Source organism: Lepidothrix coronata, unplaced genomic scaffold (assembly GCF_001604755.1).
Source record: "Lepidothrix coronata isolate B3197 unplaced genomic scaffold, Lepidothrix_coronata-1.0 Scaffold129, whole genome shotgun sequence".
In the NCBI taxonomy this organism is placed as follows: Eukaryota; Metazoa; Chordata; class Aves; order Passeriformes; family Pipridae; genus Lepidothrix; species Lepidothrix coronata.
Window position 1 is genome coordinate 460,431 of NW_016690309.1, and position 21,283 is coordinate 481,713.

Genomic DNA, 21,283 nt, shown 5'->3' on the forward strand with positions numbered 1-21,283 from the left:
TCCTTCTGCCCTATGGATAATTGCCTTAACCTCCTCGTGCCCCTCTGCAAGAGAGGTAATAATATCTCTAAAGAGAGGTAGTAGTATCTCTCTTCTCTTGCCCTCTCAAGCTGAAAGATGCAGCTTCTTAAGGCAAGGACAACCTCTTGCAGAAACAGATTTGTGCCTAAGACCAGTTTCAGCTGGGTGTCACTCAGTGTTCCCGGAATTCAATAATTCTGGAAAAGTGGCACTGGCCCACTGATAAGCTCTGGACATTATATTGAGGTAATAGTCATGATTTAAGTAAACTGCCTCAGGAATCCCAAAGCAAGAGCTGAAATTTCATCTTCAACATACAGAGACATTTGCACACCCACCCACAGACACTGTAGCATGCCCAGGTACAGGAGCTTAGTGCTTCCAACTACTCATAATTTAGTGAAGCCTCTAAAAGGTGTTATTATTTAACATGTTTCTACAGCAAAGCACAGGTGTGCACAGACATGGCCACTGCCCTCAGGGATTTCTTACCTGGGTTAGGAGTGACACAAGATAATATAGCACAGGATGACCTCATGCAAATGGCAGTGCAGATTTATTTTTACAGAGGTGTTCTTCAACACAGTATATTTACGTCAGGCCACTGAGATGATTGAAACAGGTTAATTAAAATACTGGCCCAGCAAAGTTCCACTGGAAGGTCTGATTCTGCACAGCGATGGCTTCCTAATCTTCATGAGCACAGCAGGAGGGAAAACAGAGTATCTGTGAAATGGGGTCCATAGCAAAGTCAGTCACATAATCACAGGATAATTTAGATTGGTAGGATCCTCTGTTGACAGCCAAGGAGAACACCCATTCTGAACTGATTCACTCACTAAAGTCTCAAGCCTATAAAACCCCCACACATGAAAATCTCAGTGGTTTGGTAGCGATCTGCTCTGCTCTGGTATCCTGCTGAAATGAAGTTGACTTGAAAACAAATTTACTTTGTGCTCCATTTCCTTGTCAGGTTCAGAGTGGAGGTTTCTTTTCTGCTGTTTTTTGTTTGGTTAGTTTTATCGTTTGTGTGTTTTCGTTGGTGTTTTCATTTGTTTGGGGTTTTTTTGCCTTCTTGGTGTTTTGTTTGTTTGTGGTTTTATTTTTTATGATGCAGCAAGCATATTTTCTACTTCTTAAATCAGAGTGGACAATGCTTCCCTTCCTGAGGGGAAGTACACAGGTACCTCAGAAACCTCAGCTGAATTATTAGAAGAATATAATAATATAATATTGTATTATAGAATAGGATAGTATAGACTAGAACGGAATATAATATATAACACATCTGGTTCCTCCCAGCCCCGTTTAATTTAAGGACACTGGTATACTTTAGGATGCAGTTTCCCTGAGGTGCCTCCAGGATCCCATGCTGTCTGACAAGGGCTGTAAAGCACTTTTTAAATGCCCAGTACACTGCAAGAGATCTCCAGCTGAGCTTTCGGCGATTACAACACATCCACCCACCGAGGAGGAAAGGCCCCGAACACTCAGCAGGGAATCCCTGAGTCCCACAGAGGGTCTGGAGAGAACACAAGCAGGAGACGCTGTCCCTGCTCCAGCCCTTGCTCCCCCCAAGGCGCCTGGAGAGCATTAGCAGGAGCTTTGTGGAAGCACAGCCGGCTGTGACACACGCAGGCCTTTCTCAAAGGTGCAGTGCAGCTGGAACCACCCCCTCGTGCTGCCCAGGCCATGCTCCTCTGCACTCTTTAAATGAGTGCTCAGCACCATGTTCTCTTTAAACTTCGACAAAAACGAGCAGTGCTGCCTAATTTCCCCATTTTCTGTAAGAATGGGGTACAGATTGTGTGCTAGGGCTGAGGTAGTAAGAAATATTTGCTCTGACAAATATTGTTTTACAGCGGAGAACCCAAAAATTTCATATTTCTCTGGGCACTTCTAACCATCCTTTCAAACTTACTAACCTCACAGAAGCTGTCCCAGAAAACTTCACCAAGGGACATGTTGCCAAAAGACAGTCAAAAACACAACAGAATTATGCTCACTGGAACAGAAATGCTGACTATTGTTTAAGGTTGCCAGGATTTAACTGAATATATTTAGGGGGTAAATTAAGGAAAAAACCACTGTAAATCACTGGAGGACTCATTACGGAAATCACTGTGGAAAGTACCACCAAGTGTTTAGAAAATAACCATGAGATTCAAAAGATGTTTGAAAAAATGCGAAAAGCAGAAGCAGAGTAAATATCTCTTTTTAAGAGACACGCTCCCAAAAGTATATAAACAGTGACAGCAAGGAGCTGCAAAAAGGCAAGTGTGAAGTAATTCTGGCTCATGTACAGCCCATTCTAAAAGAAAATTTCACAAACCCACACGAGCAACAGACAGCAATCCAGTTGACAGAGCAATTATGAACTGATGACCAAGATTCTGGCACCTCCAACCATAAAAACTTAGTGGGAGCCTAAAGCCGAAAAACGCTGAATAAGTGAAGAAGCCATAAATAAACTATTATGTCATATCACTACACACTGTGGCCTTTGAGATCTGCAACGTTCCCTGTCCCAAACACGTGTAACTGAGAATAGACGGCCTGGAAGAAGCCGCTGAAATGCCGTGCAACTCCTGTTCCAGTGCTACTCTGACTGAACACACCTATCTGGGATGCAACAACATTAAACATGACTATTTTAACTAGACTGTAAGGAAACAGGAAATGAATCAATACCGTAAAGAGAACATTCCTCAGTGTGACCATCAGCAGCCTCCATCAGAGCTGCCCAGGAGGTCCTGCCAGAGCGACAGGCACAGCGTGCTCCGGGTTCTCTGCCCAGCACCTCTGGGCACGGGAGCTGCTCGGGAGCCCCACAGCCATGGGGGCTGTCTGGGGGTTTGGCAACAGGCTACACCAAACCCATCCCTTTGGACTTGGTCAGTGGGTGGAGATGGAGAAGAAAAGCTGACCCATGACTCAGTGCAGTGGACCCCTGAGGAGAGTGTACCAGGGATAATATTCAGAAGGCCAAGCACTTCCCGCCTCAGCCTTCACTAAAGAGGTCAGTGGTGAGCAGGTGGTCACAGAACTAATATTGCCAGCAGAGGAACACCCTCTGAGCATCAGGCAGAAGGCAGGATCTGTCCAGACTGAATACTGTCCAGTTTAGCCGTCCCTCATCTCAGAACATTTAGGGAAGCCAGTTTACAGTTGGTAGTCCTGACAGCCATTAGGGCTGAAAACTTGGGGAGAACTATAATTAAGAAGAAATGAAAAGACAAATGTATTGCCTTTGTCTAAAAGAGAAAAAAAAAAAAAGAAAGGAAAGGAATTATAGGAGCAATAATCTTAACTTGAATAAATGAAAAAATATGGGAACAAAACCCCATTTGTAAGCTCATAACTAAGAACAAGGAGATGAGTAAGAGTCAACAAGGATCTGTCAAGAACACATCATGTTAAACCAATCTAATTTCCTTCTTTTGCCACCCAGGGCCTCAGAGGCAAGAAGAAGAGTTTATGCCATATATCTTGGACTTAAAGGGAGCTTTTGACACTGCTTTATATGACATTCTCACAAGAAAACTAAGAACATGCCAAACGGGTACAGACCATCTGGAAATCATACTTGGAGTGTAGTTATCAAAATGGAAGCCTGTGCTGACTAGTTTTCCTTGTGATCTGTGCTGGATTTGATAACAGTCAGGTTTTACTCCTGACTGGACCAAAGGAATAACTGTGCACATTGAATTTATGAATTATGTCACATTGGGAAGGACTGCAAGGAAGCTGGAGGAAGTTTGGGTCAAAACTGAAAATGATCATGGAGAAATGATTCAGAAAAGAAGAAAAAAAAAGTTAAAGCAAAGAAAGAGAAGGCAAATCAGGAAGGCAAATGGTTCTGTACGTGGGAATAATCAGCTGCACAAATGCAAGCTGGGAACATGTGGTGTGACAGCAGCTGCACAGAAGAAGCTGCAAATTGAGCCAGAGTGAAAAGTGTCCTGCTGCTGTGAAAACACCACGCCGGCAGGAGGAACCAGCAGGGCAGTTACAACACGTCTGAAGTGCTCCTTCTGCTCTAACCCCGAGGAGGAGAGACCTCAGCTGGAGCATCCAGCGCTGCACCACAGCACAGCTGGGACACCGGGGGCAATGGGAAGAGCCCCTGGAACTGCTGTGCAAGGGCTGCTGAGGGAACACATCTGGGAAGGGGTGGAACTCTTTACATACTGAAAGGCTGCTCCTACAGGGAGGGAGGAATAGGTTCTTCGCCTCTAGAGAGAGAAGCAGTGGGTTTGAATTCAGAAAGACAGTTTCAGGTTGATATCAGTAAAATATATACCAGTAGAGGTCCCGAGGTACTGGGATAGACTGTGGAACTTTCTCTACTGAAGATCTTTAAGAACAGAATAGAAAAGCTGTTGTGAAGGACACACCTGTGCTATTAAGCTACGTTAGGGCTGACAGTCAGAGTAGAGACCCTGCTGAGTTTCCTGCCAGCCCTGCTTTTCTACCTGGCTTTTTCTGCTTGTACAAACTGATTTCAGAGGTCTGCAGCTCTGACATGCAGCACTGGGTAGAGAAAGTTAGAGGGATAGAGAAATTAAATTAATCCCTGCTTTTATAAACCAAGAAGCTCAAAATTAGTTACACTGAAAATGCAAACAGATAAAGGATCTGCTCCAGACAGTGAGAATACTCTCTCTGACTTGTTTTGCCTTTGGATCAAACTGAAAGAGAAGGGCCTGCACTATTTTCCTTGAGAATTGCTAATGAGTGTGTTGAATAAAACACAAAATCACAAAGGAAATAAACTTGTCTATAAAAGTCTTCATCCAACACCACTTAGGGCGGTGGTGTCTCAGTTTTAGTTTATTCATCTAGATGTATCTATTGTCTTTTGCCATAAAAACTGACTCAATCTGTCCTCAGCTTTCCAAGCCTTGTTGAAAAGAATAGGTTTGGCAAAAAAAATTAAACTTCTGCCGTGGTTCATTTCTCCTTCCCACTGACCTATATTGTGTTATGTCATGCAATCAATCTGGTGCCTTGTGTAAGTGCATGTGGAATTTGTTTTGTTTAACAGCAGCGTGTAGGACTTTCTTCTCTCATTGCTGATCCAAGATTTAGGAAATTACTGGCCAAACAGTGTATATTCTTCAGTTTATTATTTGAAGTTAAATTACAGTTCTAATAGCTGACATTCAGTGGCAGCCTTATTCATCCAGTTGCTGACATGGGCCATTTCAGGATGATGTGTGCAATAGGAATATTCTCATCTTGTTACTCAGAAAAACATGTCTTGCAAATAACTCTGGAATGGTCCAATCTTTAACCCCGTGCTCCCAGCTGAGGGCTGATGGTGTATTTAGCATGTGTGACTCTCAGCTGAGTGTGGTTACAGGCTGGACACACTCTGCTCAATCTGTGCATGTTCGAGTGCAGTGAAGTACAGCAATTATGGACCTGGGAATAATTTCCACATCAGACCAGACTAAGTTTAGTGCTCAGTTAGCAGTGTAAAACTTAGTCAGAGATGACATCTAAGTGAGGGGTCAAGCACAGGCTGCTCCATGGCTCCGGGCTCCTCTCACCCTGGCTGCCAGAAGTGTCTCCCTCAAGGAATCTGTGGTCCAATATCTGTGTGTCTGAGCAGCATCTGCCTGCACTGCTGCTGCTGGAGCCCTCTGCTAGAATGCACATGGGCTCAGGGCAATGGCAGTGACTCAGCTCAGCACAGCACAGGCAGGACTCCTCTGATGGGCTGGCACATTGCTACAAGTGGCCTTCAGCACCTTCACCAAAGACAGAGGGCTTAACTGCATTTAATCCTGGTGGTCATCTTCTATTGGAGTCAGTTATCAGATCAGTTATTAGATCATGCTACACATTCCTCCTGTGCTTTGGGAATTAAACCAGAACTGTCACCTTTGACATCAAAGCAGGTATTTCTAACAGAGAAATGGATGAATCCAAGGGCTGCAATAAAAGCCAAAGCAGTGCCTTACCAAAATAAAAATCTCCACAGAATTATTCTGGTCTATGTGACAGAAAACTTTAGGAAGTCAAACAAGAATTCTTCTTCTGAGACACAGATACTGAGCATATACGGTGCCAAATAACTAAATAACCAGGATATTCACTGGAAAAAGAAAAATCTAGCCCCAAAGCTGAGTCAAATCACAAATCTGCTGCTATTTATGTCTTCATTTCATGAACATTTCTGGAAAGACTTATCTCTGTTTTGTTGCAGAACAAGAATATTTTTGAAATCTCAGAAAATTCCACAAAATGAGATTATTGTTCTCCATTCAGGTATCACAGCAATCATTACTTAAATATTTTTAGCTGCCTAACAAAGACTTGCTCAGAACTGATTCCAAGCGATGACATGCTAATGGAAAGCTTTGTGTACAGCAGACACATTATTTGAGGCCAGAGGTTCCCTCCCTCCCCCATCAGCAGTTTCTGACAGACTCTACTGATCCTGGGACTTAAGTGAACTGCTGAGGTCATGCTTACACTGAAGTTCAAGTGAAGTTTTAGAACATCCTCTAGTTAAAAAAAATAATAACCCCCCAAAACCTTAATTCTCAGCAGGACAACTTAACTTGCTAAAGAAATCTGGTTTTCAAGTCAGATCTTATTTCTAAGCCCTTCTTATTTTAGAGCTGTGTGGAAACAGAAGAGTAATCTCTTCACAGTGTCAATGTGGTTTCCATTTGATATTATTCCATGACTTGAGATGATTCCATCACTGCTATAGCTCTCAAGTGGGTGAAGGAAAGATGTTTTCCTCTATTCCTGGAGGTAATCAGGGGTATAATGGGACCAAGGAGGAGAGAAAGGAAGATAAAGACAGGATATTCTTTAGTTTTACAAAACTGATCAAGGGAAGCACCGTGTGAAAACCCAGGGAGAGGCCACAGCCATAGCAGCCATGATAAGATGTCTCACCATCTCCTCTGGAGACATGTGGAATATACTGAGCTGAAACACAAAAAGTGAGCAACCTGTCTCTAGTTAATCTCTGAGTAAAGCTCCTGAACTGTAGGTCACAGCTGCTATATTCCCTCACAGCAATATCTTTCTTCTTCTTCATAAGCATTTCTGTGTGTGCTTCAAAGGTGTCTGAACCAAACATTTCCCTGGCTCTGATTTTGCATTGTCATTTACCCTCACTCTGAAAAAAAGGAAAACATATCTATGTATGTAGCTTCTATTGAATCTCATATTTCCAATACTTCAATTTATAGATTGAGAACATTTACAAACAAAAAGAAAGAAATCCTGCAAGTCAACATGACACATTTTAAAACACGGGTCCCAGGTTTGATTTCAGCTGGCGAGTGAAGAGGAGAGGAGCGAATATTGATATGTGTTTATAGTGATCACACTAGGAACTAGAACAGTGGTTCCCAAACTTCTTTGGATAGCTGTCAACCCTCAGAATTTCTTACAGACCACCAGGCATCGTTATCACCAGAGTTTTAATTGAAAACACTATTAAAAACAGTGGTTAACGTGGCTCTGCGGATTAGCTGCGAACCCTTCCCCGTGGCCTCCTGGACCACCAGTGTTCTGTGGGCCACGGCCTGGGAACACTGAACCAGACTGCACACAGTGCACCGCCCAACAAAACCCCCTGTGTGTGGAGCACAGGCAGCCCTGCCACTGCACCACCACTCAGGGCAACGGAACCTGTCTGCGAGCTGAGGAACACAGAACCCTTTTGTTTTTCCCTTACCCGGAGTTGCTTTTTTATTGCTTTGGTGAAACAAGTAAATGGTGCCAAAACCCAGTTTCTTGTAGGATCTTCCTCATGTCTGGCATGGGTGTAATCTTTCAGGAAGCTATTTATGAAAATAAGAAATATAAAACATATCCCCCCCCCAGTGTGGACTGGTCATTCCAGAATAGTTATGCTATCTATGAATCTGAAAGTTAAAAAATTAAAAATAGCTTCTAAGGTTTTGGTTTTTTTTTTCTCCTCTGGAAAATTTGTTCCTTTATTTTTCCCTCCCAAATCCATTAATGATGCTAAAGCTCTGTGTGTGGTCATTAAAGCATTTCAGCAACTTTCTGCAAATTCTTTACAGTTATTCTTTGGCTACAGCACTACAAGTTTGTCTGTTTATCACCAGAGAAACACACAGAGGAAAATGCCGACAGCGCTGAGAAGGGAACTTATGGGGGAGCATTGTAAATAAGGACAGTAAAACAGCAGGGGTATGATCCAGCCCTGCATGGAGCCAGTGACAGTGGTGTCTCCTGGGAGCAGGAATGGGCTGGAGCTTCCATCTGATGGCTCTGCCTTGGTACCTCCTTGCAACCCACAGGCAACTCAGCCAACCAGTAAAGAAAGGAGGCTTATTTCCCTCTCTTCATACACTCCTTTTCAACAGCTATAACATGGAATTGGGAAGAAGGAACCCTGGCAAGCAGCAGCATCATAGAAAAAGAAAAGAACTTTCTAAAATAATTTTTTTTTGGACAATGTGCTTCCATGTCAGCACCTCACCTGTTTGGGAGAGGAAATAGCACTGCCCCAGCACTTTCATGCCCTTTGTGTGCTCAATAGCCGTGGTAGTGCAGAGGTTTGAGTCAGACTGGGAGTGGAAAAGGGTCATTACAGCAAAGCTAATGCACAGGAGAAGTCAGCAAGAAAAGTCTACTTTACCTTGAAACATAGTGAAACCTACCCAGCTCTTGTCTCTATAGGCCTCTCCTGCAATACTTCACACTCAGTATCACTAGTGGATGCTACTGGAGCATTTATAAATTAGATTAATAAGCTCCCCTATTTGTGTCCCGGATTTTTTTTTTTTTTTTTTTTTTTGCTGTCTGAACATATTTCTTTCTCCATGCAGTGCCAATGCTTAGAGGTAACTATTAACTTACTTGTCATTAATCTGAAATAGAAAAAGCTCAGCTTGCCAACATGACTAGCCAGTGTAAAACCAAGCCTCGTGGCCCCCCTCCCCAGCGTGCAGACTCAGAGCCAGATGCCCGTGCGGTGCAGGGTGAGGTGGGTGCTCACCGGGCCAGGTGCTGGAATACCTGTGGGATTCTGTAAGAACGAGGGACACGCACCGAGCAGCCCTGCCCTGCCCACGCCGCTGCCCGACACCCTCGTGTAGATAATGTGTGTACTTTCTGTAGTGAGTAAGTGCTGCCTTTGTGCCAACCCATCAGCTTTTGGCTTCTCTCCACAGGAAGCAGGGAGGCCGCGTTCACCTATGCCATTACTGCTGCCGGGGTTGCACACGCTGTCACGGCCGCCTGCAGCCAGGGCAACCTCAGCAATTGTGGCTGTGACCGAGAGAAACAGGGCTACTACAACCAGGAGGAGGGCTGGAAGTGGGGAGGCTGCTCCGCGGATATCAGATACGGCATTGAGTTCTCCCGGAGGTTTGTTGATGCCCGAGAAATCAAAAAGAATGCCCGGAGGCTGATGAACTTGCACAACAATGAGGCTGGAAGAAAGGTATTCCAGAAAGGACGAGGGATGGGGATCCGTGTGCGCTGGAGGACGGGGGGAGGCTGGCTGGTGGCAGGAGCATTCCCTGAGAACTCACCCCTCTCTCTGCTGTTGTCCCGCACCCACAGCGAGTCACCCCATGGCATCTGATGTTTACGTTTTGTTGCTGTTTCCTTTTATTCAGAGCTGAACATGTATTAGAGACACTCCTCTAAAAATTGCTGCTTCCTAAGCCTTCTTTCCAGTCCCCTGCTCCCAGAGAGGACCTTGCTGGATCTGTTTGGCATATTGATAAATCACTGCTTTTCATCTGATTTGCTAAAATCTAGCAAGGGATGTCGGGGCTTGTGATGGGGTAGGACTGAATGTCTGCACTGCTCAGCTCCTACAGCACCTGTAGCCATTTATTCCATCCAAACCAGAACACTTACTGATCCTGGCTCTAATGAAACACACACAAATACACAATGCACTTCTTAGCAAAGGCACAACTGTCCCCTTGTCACTGGTGGGCCACAAACGGCCCCGTTAGTGTCACTCTGGGAGAAGAAACAGTTTCCTGTCTGCGACCACGACTGGGTTGCTTGCCATGGAAACAATAAACATCATGGAGCTAGGCTGACTTATGTCCCCTGAATAACAACCCTCATGGCTCTCAAAGCTTGCCCCTAAAAAAGGACAACAAATCTTTCTGCCTAAAATATACTTACATCAGGAGAGAATTTACTATACCCTTCAAAGTGTTTTCCTCCAGGTTAAAAATATGCTGCTTCTGCCCTCCAGTGCTGCAGAAGAATCCAATATACCAATATATTAATTCAGTATTCCAACCCAGTATAACCCTTTCCTTCTGGCCCCCAAAATCAGCCCAAAACTCCCTTCTCTAAAACAGTTATGTGTTTTCAGTGGTGTCCTGAGCACTGGGCAGAGGGGGGTGAACTGGTGGTGATGGAAACACTGTCTGGCTTTTCCTCATTAACACTCAGGTACAGCTGAAACTGCACTGAAACTGCAGGTGGTGTATGGGCAGTTGTTCACTGGAAGGAAAATACTGTATAAATTCAATGTGGTGAGAGAGGCACAACCTCCAGTGTAGAGACAGGATGGGTACTTCAACTGTGGCTGACACCAAGCTCTCTGGATGTGCAGCAGACAGCTCACTCAAGAGCCAGACAGAAAAGCAGCCTTAAGAGAGGCACAGCCTTTTTTTCCCCCCAAAATTTGGTACCACATGTGTAAAAGGCCCTCATACAGTAGTTGACCACCAGGTTGGAAGGCCAGCCCCAGGTCTGATCACCTCTCCTAGGCTGGGCATTCCAGCTCAGCACCGTGCACTGTGTTTGGAGGCAAAAGAAGGTGGAAGCCAAATGTTAAACTGGCCAGGGAGCATTTATTCCTGCTGGATGCATTACCATCCCTGCTCAGGCTGGCCCCCTCTGTGGTGTGCCCTGTGCCACCCCACAGAGACCTCGATGCACGTGCTGCTTGGAACATGTCAGATGATATTTAAGCTTTTCAGGGAACTTCTGATGACTGTGGAATGAGTGAATCCCCTCATTGCCCTGCATTGCATCCCCTAATGGCTCTGGATTGCATTCCTAGGAATTGTTTCAGCTAGTGGCAGGTTTGTAAAGCTTCTGATAAACTTGTAATAAATAGCAGCAGTGACAAAATCATAAACTTGCCATTGGTGCCATTTAGAAGAAATAAATACTTAGGGATTCCTGGTGACATGATGGAAGATTTCTGTTTTGTGGCCAAACGGCTCTGTGCTGTGTGAAAGAGCAAAGGAATGAACTTCCCCATCAGCTTTGAAACACCCACTCTGGTTTGGGAGGAAAGTACAAGTGTGGTAAAGGAAAACAAGCCCCCAAAGGAGGACCAGAGCAAGTTAATGCAAAGGTTACTGAGAGAACGGCTGGCTGCAAATCTGAATGATTACAGAGAGATCTGTGGGCAAAACTTTGATAGAGTAATGAAAAATTAAATACCAACAAAACCAGCCAGCTTTGATGCTGTTTTATGAGGCAGCTTTCTACCATGTATTTTTAGAAACAAGTATCTTTATTCTGGGATAAATGAACTTAGAAAGAGTAACATCTGGGAACACACACCATTAATCTTATTTTTTTGTTGAAAGCTTCAAAACAATGACTGTCTCTCACGAGGATCTCATTTATAAAAATGAGGGGGTCTGTTTGTTTGTTTTTAAGGGGTGAGTTAAAAGAACAAGCTGACAAATTGGTAGCAGATCGCAGCTTTTACCAAAAAGAGGAAAAGAAATGTTTCTAACAGTTTATCAATCAATTAGGCTCTTCTGATAGACAGTGACTGTGGTTATGTGCAGAACAAGCTGGCCTGTTCCCTTCCCTTCCAGAATAACCATCACACTGACTGCCAGAAACTCAGCCTGATACCATCCCAATAGTTATTCCTTTGGAATGGTTTTCTGTTGTTGTTTTTTTGGAATGCCTGGAAGATGACAACAGCTTTTTTTTTTTTTTTAAACAGTAAGAGTGTGGGGAAAAAACAACTAATTCAGACTCTCTTCAGAAGAGATCATTCAATTACTTGGGACAACATTTCCATCTAAGCCATGGCTTGTTCTCACAGTTCCTGGCGCCACAGGACTGTGGTACCGGGAAGGGGTTTTTTGCTGACTTGCTTTGGCTGTAGAACAGCTAATGAGGTGATTTGTTGGTCACCATTCATTATACACATAGATACATAAATATATGGAGTGTGTGTGTGCGCACAATTACGGATATTTACACATATTTATATGTACTGTTTGCACTAGAGCTATTACAGTTTGTAAGACAGTGTCAGGTCCCTGGAGGTCCCATGAAACATTCTAATTGCTCAGCTGGGTCCTGGCAGAGGCACAGCATGCCCTCAGCTGCTGCAGGCTGCCCTCACTGCCACCTGACAGCACGGGAGGGCAGAGACAATGCCCACAAAAAGACTGCATGAAATGCTCCCAAGTCACAGTAGAGGCTGAATCCCAGTTTCAGATGTGAAACCCAACAAATTTTATGCTCTTATAAGCCTAAAATATTCTTTAAAATGTGACTTTGTTTCCCAAGTAATTTCAGCGATGCAAAGAATGTGACTTGCCAGGTTTTACAGCCCTGAGCCCATCATTTGCTGAAAGTTTCTTCCTCTCAAAGTGGCAAATTATTTCACTGCACATCCCTTGAGAGAACACTCACGAAAGAAAATCTTCCCATAGTTGTGCTTCATGCCACACTTTCCACTTTCCCACTTAAACTGATTTGCAGACAGATAGAAATCCAATTTTGAAAAGTTTGGTGCTACAGCTTGGGTGGGTTAGATGGATAACTACAGCTTATCCATATGTCCTGAATATGCTTTGGCTCCAAACCTCCTGAGGACAGATCTCCTGCTTCCAGTTGGGCTGCATTACTAGACTATTTTTTTCTTCCAGAAACACACCCTTAACATTGACTGCCAGAAGCTACATCTGGTGCTCTCCTACTTTTTGAACATTTTGCTTTAAAATTAGAGGGGGTAAGAGCCAAATATTTTAGGACTTGCTAACTGGTTTTATTCAAGAAATGTGCATGCCCATGCATACCATGCAGTGCATGCAAGACAGAGATCATCCATCTAGTAAAATACCACTGCATACTCTCAAACCTGACATATCTATTCTGCTTGAAAGAATAAAACCACCCATGAAATATTTTTAACTATTTCAGGTGATACTTAAAATTTTACCTTCAAGCTTTACAACAAATTCCATAGAAAAGAGAGTGAAACACTGCAATCACACTTGGTTTGGGGATGATTGGGAGGGTGCTTCTTAAGATTACGGCTTTTTGCAACATTTCACTGTAAAAATAAAATTCAGAAAGTTTTAACCAATTGCAGCAGTTTATTGCTCAAATATGGCAGCTATTTTCTCTTTTCTAGAAGGTAGGGAGAAGACACTGATGGATTAGGCTGTTGTTCATCCTCATAACAGTACAGACTTCCATGTGATGGGCAGCAGGTCCCAAAATCCCAGGTTAATTTTCCTGGCAGCCAAGAGAACTTGTGTAAAGAGCACAGTGGGACTCCCTCCGTTTTTTAATGCATTAAATGGGGACACTGTGGAAGAGGGTGTCAGGGAGGCAGGGGGAGGCCAGGAGGAGGTGAACTGATACCTCTTGGCACCTCTGAGGGTGCTGGGCTCTGGCCAGTGCCAGGGAAAAACCAGCTCCTGCTGTGGCTGGGTACTGACCCCTGCAAAGCAGAGGCTCCCTGTTTCCATCAAACTAATCCATAAGAAAAATAGGGATGACAAGAGAAGCGGTAAGCACAGGAATTCAGTTCCTCATCTCCCACCCCACAGAGTATAAACACTGCTTTGATGCCCCATGGAAGAGCTTCACAGAGGAGCAGAAAGCAAGCTCTGCAGCTGAAGCACCCTCGTGCCTCTCCTGCTGACTCCATGGCTTCTCTTGGAGGAGACACGGTGTGAACTGCTCAGTTCTGGGCTCTGTCATCTGCTATTAACAAAGAATAATTTCAGGACATTTGTTTTAGAGGACTAGCCTTACATCCTACTAACGTTAGGTATACCCCTGCCTGTCCAAGTTAAAAAACCAAATGCCAATAAACCCCGCCTGGATTCCCAGATGGGTCCACGAGATCAGCTGCATGAGAACCAAAGGAGAGGTGACACCCTGTGACCAGTACCCGGCTCTTTTGGTAGCCAGGACCACAAACAAAAGCTGATTACTCGCATGTTTGCTGGGGGAAAACTGCTAAAGTCTTCTATTTCTCTTTGATACTGCAGTCGCAAAGCAATATGGATTTTGTTACATTTAACATCTGGTCCAAAAATGTGCATTTCCATTAAGGAAAACACAAACCAGAAAAGGCAAGCCAAAACACACACACAAAATGTTACTATTGTTTTTTTATACTTTATCCAGATAGGATTTTTAATATGTACAGAAACTGTATCTGATGTTATGCAGTTGGGTCTAGATATGGAACTTGAAAAAATGAATTTCTTTTCATGCATATCATTTTGTTTTATTTTGATCTTCACAAGTCTTTTTCTACTTAACTGGCAGTGGACAGCCCTCAAACTGCATTTTCAGTGTGTGAATTATGTAGGTATAAGAAGACATGGGGTTAAGAAAGCTTTAACATTACATTTCACAATTCATTTAACGAAGTAGCAGTAGTTAGAAAATTTTACTTGGCAAGATCACACTGGGGTGGGAGTGGGCCTGTATGTGGAAAGGGGACCTGAGGAATGTTCCTATGATTAGTTGGAGGCAGCACAGCCCAGCGATGGGAATTTGCTCTGGGAGGTAGATCTTGCTGTAAACCACTGAAGATTAGATAGAGGCACTGACATCTGACAAATGGGACTGCTGAGCACGAGCTAATGATTTTCAATCTTTAATCAAGCACCCAGCCTGGCACAGGGCATTAGATTTGAGTAAATAAGTACCTGTAAGGCTCAGGGTCAAAGCTGTGATGGGAATTTTGCTGAGGAAAGCTGAGCTGGAGGGACATTTAGGAAGCAAAACATTAGTTGCTCTTCATTCAGAGCCTTGAGCAAACAGGGTCAGATGCGGCCACCTTAGGCAGGCCCTGGCAGTGGGAAGGTGCTGGAGATGCCCTGCAGAGAGGGAAACCTCCAGGAGAGCCTGGCTGGGCAGCACAGAACACTCCACAGCAGCGGGGTGGAGAGAGGGGGAAAAAAACTGCTCAGAATCTGCTTAGTTTGGGCCTTATATTCCCTGACCTCCACGCTTCTGGGCACAATTTTGTACCCACAGCTGACTGTGGGCACACAAATTATAGCATTCAGGAATTTAACTACCTGATGATTGGGCCTGTGCTCAGTGTTGTAACCCCAAACATTCCACATCCATGAGAGAAGTCTCCAAAAAAATAAAAAAAACCTGTGAGATTGGCTTCAGGAGCATGAATTAATACTTTTTGAAACTTCTGCTGTTTTTGAGCCTGTCTGGCTTGCATTTGCAAGTTCTTCCACCATCACAGACAGTGGGAACCTTCAAAACAATACAACAGTGAAATCAGGTCTCTGCTCAGCAAAATGAGTCACGAAACTGGATCTTCAGAAAGACAATGACAAAAAGATAAATCAAGACTTAGGATAAAGTTGCTGAAGATTGTACTACAGAGGGTGCCAGGCAGCATATATAAATCATATATAGATGTATATAATAATGTAAATAAATGGCAGCATCTCAACCAAATACACACACAGAGAGACATCCCTATATAAGTATACATTTACAGATATGTCACCTGGGACACCAGAATGGGTGGTATCTGTTTTCCAGGAGCAATGACACTTTTTAGTGTATCAGGCAAAGACAGAGGTTCCCTGGGACAGTGCCCGGAGTGTTGAGCCCACACAAGAATAAGGAGCCTCACAAACTTCACCTCCTTCCACTCTCTTAGTAAGTTACTGCCTTGGCCTTTCTGACCAAAATACAGCCATCAGGAACGTGTGGAGCATGGCAAAAGGTGCACCTCTCCCCAGGATTTACTGCTGAGGGAGGAGCGTGGCTCAGGGCTGACAGATCCCATAGGCAGTGCTTTCCTGGAAAACTTAGTGTTCTTTGGTGAAGGTGTAGAGAAGGTTTCCCCCCTCCACCTTTTGTCATGGATTTTGCTGCAGCTCTTAGAGCTGCAACTGCATGTTGAGAAAGCTGTAGAAGCAGGTTGGTTTCAACAAACCAGCAATATCAAGCACAGCTTCTAAGCACTTCCATACATATCTACAAACACATCTAAATACCAAGAAATTATTTGAAGCCAGATTTGTGGAGCAGGATTGAAATCTTATTTAGGGGTCTTTGGAAAAAGACCTTCTGCACAAGCCTGAGAGGGATACAGAAGAGACCCTGGAGACCCCTGAAAGACCCTGGACTATGTCATAATGAATTCCTCTACTCACTGCCACTGAAATGCTGCTGCTGCTTCCAACTCAGGATATTCTGTGATTCTTGCATAGGTTGCTCAGCTATCTTATACTCGCTACTGTATGTTGGCAAGGGAGAACCCAAACCAAATATTCTCTTTAATATTGAAACCCCAGAAATTTGGGAAAAAACAAACCATACAATTTAAGTGAAACTCAAACAACTCAGGAGGGTGCCTTCTATTTGCAGGGATAACCAGATCTGCACAGCTTTTATTTTAAGGCCAGTTTCTGAAGCAGTAAGCATTTTTTACTCCCTCCTACTTCATTATACCATTGTACTCAGATTTCGGCCCTTTCATCCCGTGCCCATTTCAGTCATGTTCTGGGATCTGCAGCGAAACCACGACAGGAGATGGTCTGCAGCATCAGTAATGCTCTCAGACAGGCTCGGCAGCTCGGATTTCTGCGTGAGCATCCCAGTGCGAGGGGGAGAGATCAGCTCGCTTTGTTCTTGGGCCCTGATTTTCATAAGCTAATGATGACTGTGGGTGTAATTATGGTCAGGCTTAAGTGGTAGCGCGAGGGCGGAAAAACAAGGAGGCGTTTCCGTGAGGCCGGTTTTCCCTCCGCCGCGCACGGAGCGGGAGGGCATCGGCCTGCCTTCCCCCGCCACACATCCCACCTGCCTTCCCCTGGGGCACACCCCACCTTCCCTGGGCACACACTCCACTGTCCCAGGAGAGGAGGGATGTGCCAGTCCTGGAGGGGTTGGGACAGAGCAGAAATGGGAGGGCGGGAGTAGAGCACGAGCACCCACCAGGTCGGGACCATCTGACAGCGGATTAACTGCTCCAGATGACCTCCTGGATCACTGATCACTGGCACTAATAAATGCTCCCAGTTCTCCTTGGCTCACTGCTGAGCAGGACCCTTCAGTGGACTTTTTGTCCCCCTAATGTTGCGCAGTCATTGCCCTGTGGCTGATCATTTGCTTTATAGCTGGACTGAGAGCTGCAGGGAGTGCTGCCCTTAAAGGGGATGGGGCACTCTGGCTGGAATAGTCAGTAAGTTTACCAGTGCCAGTATAGGTATAGGTATAAAGGCAAAATCTTTAATGATGCACTGAACATAGAATCACAGAATCACACAATGGGTTGGAAGGGACCTTAAAGGTCCTCTAATTGCAGCCCTCCTGCATGTATGCCTGTTCAGCTACACAGTGTATACTGTTGTGTCAAAATTCTTAAAATATTCTTTGATCATTACTTAAAGCAATTAAGTATTCTGAATCTTATGGCACCTGAAAAGAACCCCACTTTTTTTTTTTCTGTTTTCAAAATGAAAATGGTTTAAAAAATTTTAAGTTTCCTGTAGCTCTAAAGACATGTCTTCTGAAATGGAAGGAAATATTCTCCAATGTTTGGAAACAGAACAGAAATGTTTTCCAACAAAGTGACAAAACACTCTATTTCCAACCAGGTGCCACTACAACTGTGTTACGAGCATTCTGTTGGGAGGTGAGCTTTATCAGCATGCATTAAAAAAATTTCAACAAGCAGTAGTGAACACTGATATGAACTAAACAGACTGAGGTTTAGGTAACCTTGCAATAGTTTTCTTGCAGTATCAATATCCAACTGTCTGTACACACAGGTTCTCGAAGAGAGGATGAAACTGGAGTGCAAGTGTCACGGAGTTTCAGGCTCCTGTACAACCAAGACCTGCTGGACAACACTTCCCAAATTCAGAGAGATTGGATACATTTTGAAAGAGAAATACAACGCTGCAGTGCAGGTGGAGGTGGTACGAGCCAGTAGACTAAGACAGCCAACCTTCCTGAAGATCAAGCAGATTAAGAGCTACCAGAAACCCATGGAAACGGATTTAGTGTACATTGAAAAGTCACCCAACTACTGTGAGGAAGACGCTTCCACAGGGAGCGTCGGGACCCAGGGGCGGCTCTGCAACCGCACGTCCCCCAACGCGGACGGCTGCGACATGATGTGCTGCGGGCGGGGGTACAACACACACCAGTACACCAAGGTGTGGCAGTGTAACTGCAAATTCCACTGGTGCTGCTTCGTGAAGTGCAACACGTGCAGCGAGCGGACAGAGGTGTTCACCTGCAAATAACGGCCCCGCGCGAGCCACCCGCGGACCCTGCGAGCCCGGGGGGAGGACGACACACCCCAGCATCGTTTGCACATCTCACCTGGGGACACGACCCCGGCCAACACCACAACCACGCCCTCCCCACTACTACCCACACCTCTAAGGATGGTGCATTTTGGCTGGCTGGCTGTTGTAACTGCTTTGGAAACAAGGGCAACAGGATTAAGGTGATGTTGACAACCACATGAAACTTTCTCTCTCTCTCTTTTTTTTTTAACTACAATCTGGGTGTTGTAGAGTTCTCTTAGTGTTTTAAGTTATACATATCAGAGAAGCTGATTGCGTTGCAGCTCCCATGACATTTAAAAGAAAAAGACACTTTTTCCTATTTTACAGCAACTAAACTGTCGAGCCCTGTGCAAAAAAAGACTTTTTTTTTTTTAAGGAAATGAAATCTTCACTGACTAGAATGCAGCAGTCTTGCTGCAAAAATCTAAATTCCTAAGAAAGCAGGTAGAGAGAAAACAACTGGTAGGGAGCAAAATCTGTGGCAGAAATACTCCACTATCAGTTTGGAAAAAAACCAACAAACGTTCACAAAATTACATCAGCTGCCAGTGACACTGGAACTCTTTGAATGAACAATAAAAATAATTATTTATGTTTTTAATAGTATCAAAAAATTCTAAGCACTAACGGGTAGCTATGTCTTAATTCTGTACTAAATGTAAACTTATTGGAACTCTGACTTTATGACTTTTGTATTTGGTTCTCCCTAAGTTCTTCAATGCTACTGATCTGTTGTCACTCCACTATTAGAGTTCAATTACTGTAGACCTTAAGCAATTACCAGAACTGAGCAAAAGCATCATATGAAACTGTGGTTACAAATGTTTGATAAAGACTTTTCCCACTTGCCTCCTGAATAAGAATGACTTTTTTTTAGACTCAGGCCTGAGGTGTGGAGAGCCTGCTCTCGGCTCCTCGTAGGGAGTTTTAGGATACAAAGACTTGCTTGGACAAATATCAAAGGGTTTGCTTTGCTGTCAAATGCACTGGCAGGATCTTCCATCGCATTTTGCCTGTAATGGTTGAAAGTTAATATTCCAAGAGTTTTAAATAACTTATGCTCAGTATGCACTCAGAAGTTAATAAAAGTATGGCAGCTGAGCTCTAGGTTGCTGCAACCTAGAGCTGTGGTGGCTTCACGAGCACAGGACAGCTAAAATTTGGGTTAGTCCATGCCACCGTTACTCTAAGGCTGGCAACACCGTGCCTCTGGTAAATCCATGAATGTTAAGAGAGAAGCTTACTTCTTACATAGCACTCATCCTAAGTCACACACCTTGTCCCTACGAGAGATTTTTTAAAAATCCTCAGATATTTTACTACTGTAAAATCTAGTGTTTTTAACCCCAAGAGCCAGATGTGCCCACTTGTAACACAGCCCATTCAAAAACATAAATGTCTGCTTGTCCCAAGGGTCCCGACCCAATTTTCTGAAAACTTGGATTAAAAATTTCCTTACATCTGTATATCTGCATCTCTGGCATTTGCTTCATTGTATTACTTCCATTGAGAGGCTGCACAGCCATGAGCCCTCCCCACCTGCCATGGAAGCACTTGTCAGTCCACGTGGTGCTCCTGGGACCGGGGGCTGGTGGATCTACTGCTCCACCTGCTCCCGTGCTGGATTTGAGAAGGAGCAGGAATTACCTCTGGAATTTGTGGACCTACATTATCAAAAGTAACCAACAACTTGGGGATCTTCATTCGAACACTCATGAGGACCTGCCTTTCTGACCCCAAGCACTTACCCTCTGAAAATCAGACCCCTTGAACGAGTCTCTCACGGAGCAATATAAAATTGCTCTTTTTTTTTGGAAGTTACTGTTGGTTTCTAAATGCCAGCCTTGGCATGAACAAGTGCAACTTCACGGAAGTCAGCAGGGGCCCCCAAAATACTAGAGTCCCTCCATGTAATTTAAAGTCCCTTTGATTCATGGGTATTGTTGTTGAATCATAGTGATATACTGTACTTCCACTGCATTCTTGACAGGAAGCAAATAAAGCTCCCAAACACAGTAATGCACAGTCTTATGGTACTAGATACTGTAAATATATTAGAATAGTATTTGTTAAGTACAATTGAGGAATCCAATTAAGTTATATTATTGTATATCGTTTAAATGTCTATAGAGTATTTTAAATTATTGCAAACTACACTGCGTTAAAAAAAGAAAGAAAAGGTTATATATTATAACACCAACCACTCTGAAAAGTGGACCAAAGTGACACTTTCTCTCTTTTCTATCCATACCCCTATTTCAAATAGCTCTGTCTGCTATTTTAAGACCACTGTAAGTCCTATGATTGGGTTAGCAGTCTAGAATATAATGTTTCAGAGCATCCTATGGAGGCTTTGCTCGTATGGGGATGCAGCATTCCAAAAGGTGCTGTTGGCACAAAGCAGGGATGACCATGGGAATGCTTGGACTTTGAAATATGCCCCAAGGAAAAGCAGTTTTGGTCAGAAAACACCATAACCACTAATGTACCCCAAATGCGACCTTTTAACGAAGGTGTCTGAACAGAATTGGGTTACACACAACTTTTATTTTAAAAAATGTCGTTTGATGTCAAAGAGCTGTGACAAGAGAGGTTGGAATGTGACCAGCAACACGTGGTTTAACCATACCTTAGCCATGACAAAACTCAAAATACTGTATGTTATTAAAGAACGTGAGAGCAAAGATCAATTTGTTTACTATGTTAATGTTTTATGG

At 44.0% G+C, this 21,283-nt stretch overlaps 1 protein-coding gene and 1 long non-coding RNA gene across 7 annotated transcripts in view; one reads left to right on the forward strand and one right to left on the reverse strand.

Annotated features, from left to right (window-relative positions):
• Positions 1-21,277, forward strand: part of WNT7B (Wnt family member 7B) — an 84,439-nt gene extending 63,162 nt beyond the window's left edge. For all 3 annotated transcript variants that reach the window (XM_017826637.1, XM_017826638.1, XM_017826636.1), the window contains exons 3-4: positions 9,198-9,469; positions 18,039-21,277. In XM_017826637.1, the coding sequence (XP_017682126.1) occupies positions 9,198-9,469; positions 18,039-18,518 (752 nt within the window). In that variant the 3' untranslated portion in view covers positions 18,519-21,277. The remainder of the gene's footprint in view (positions 1-9,197; positions 9,470-18,038) is intronic.
• Positions 1-21,283, reverse strand: part of LOC108503064 — a 132,255-nt gene that overhangs the window by 43,684 nt on the left and 67,288 nt on the right. The gene's annotated exons all lie outside the window — the stretch shown is intronic.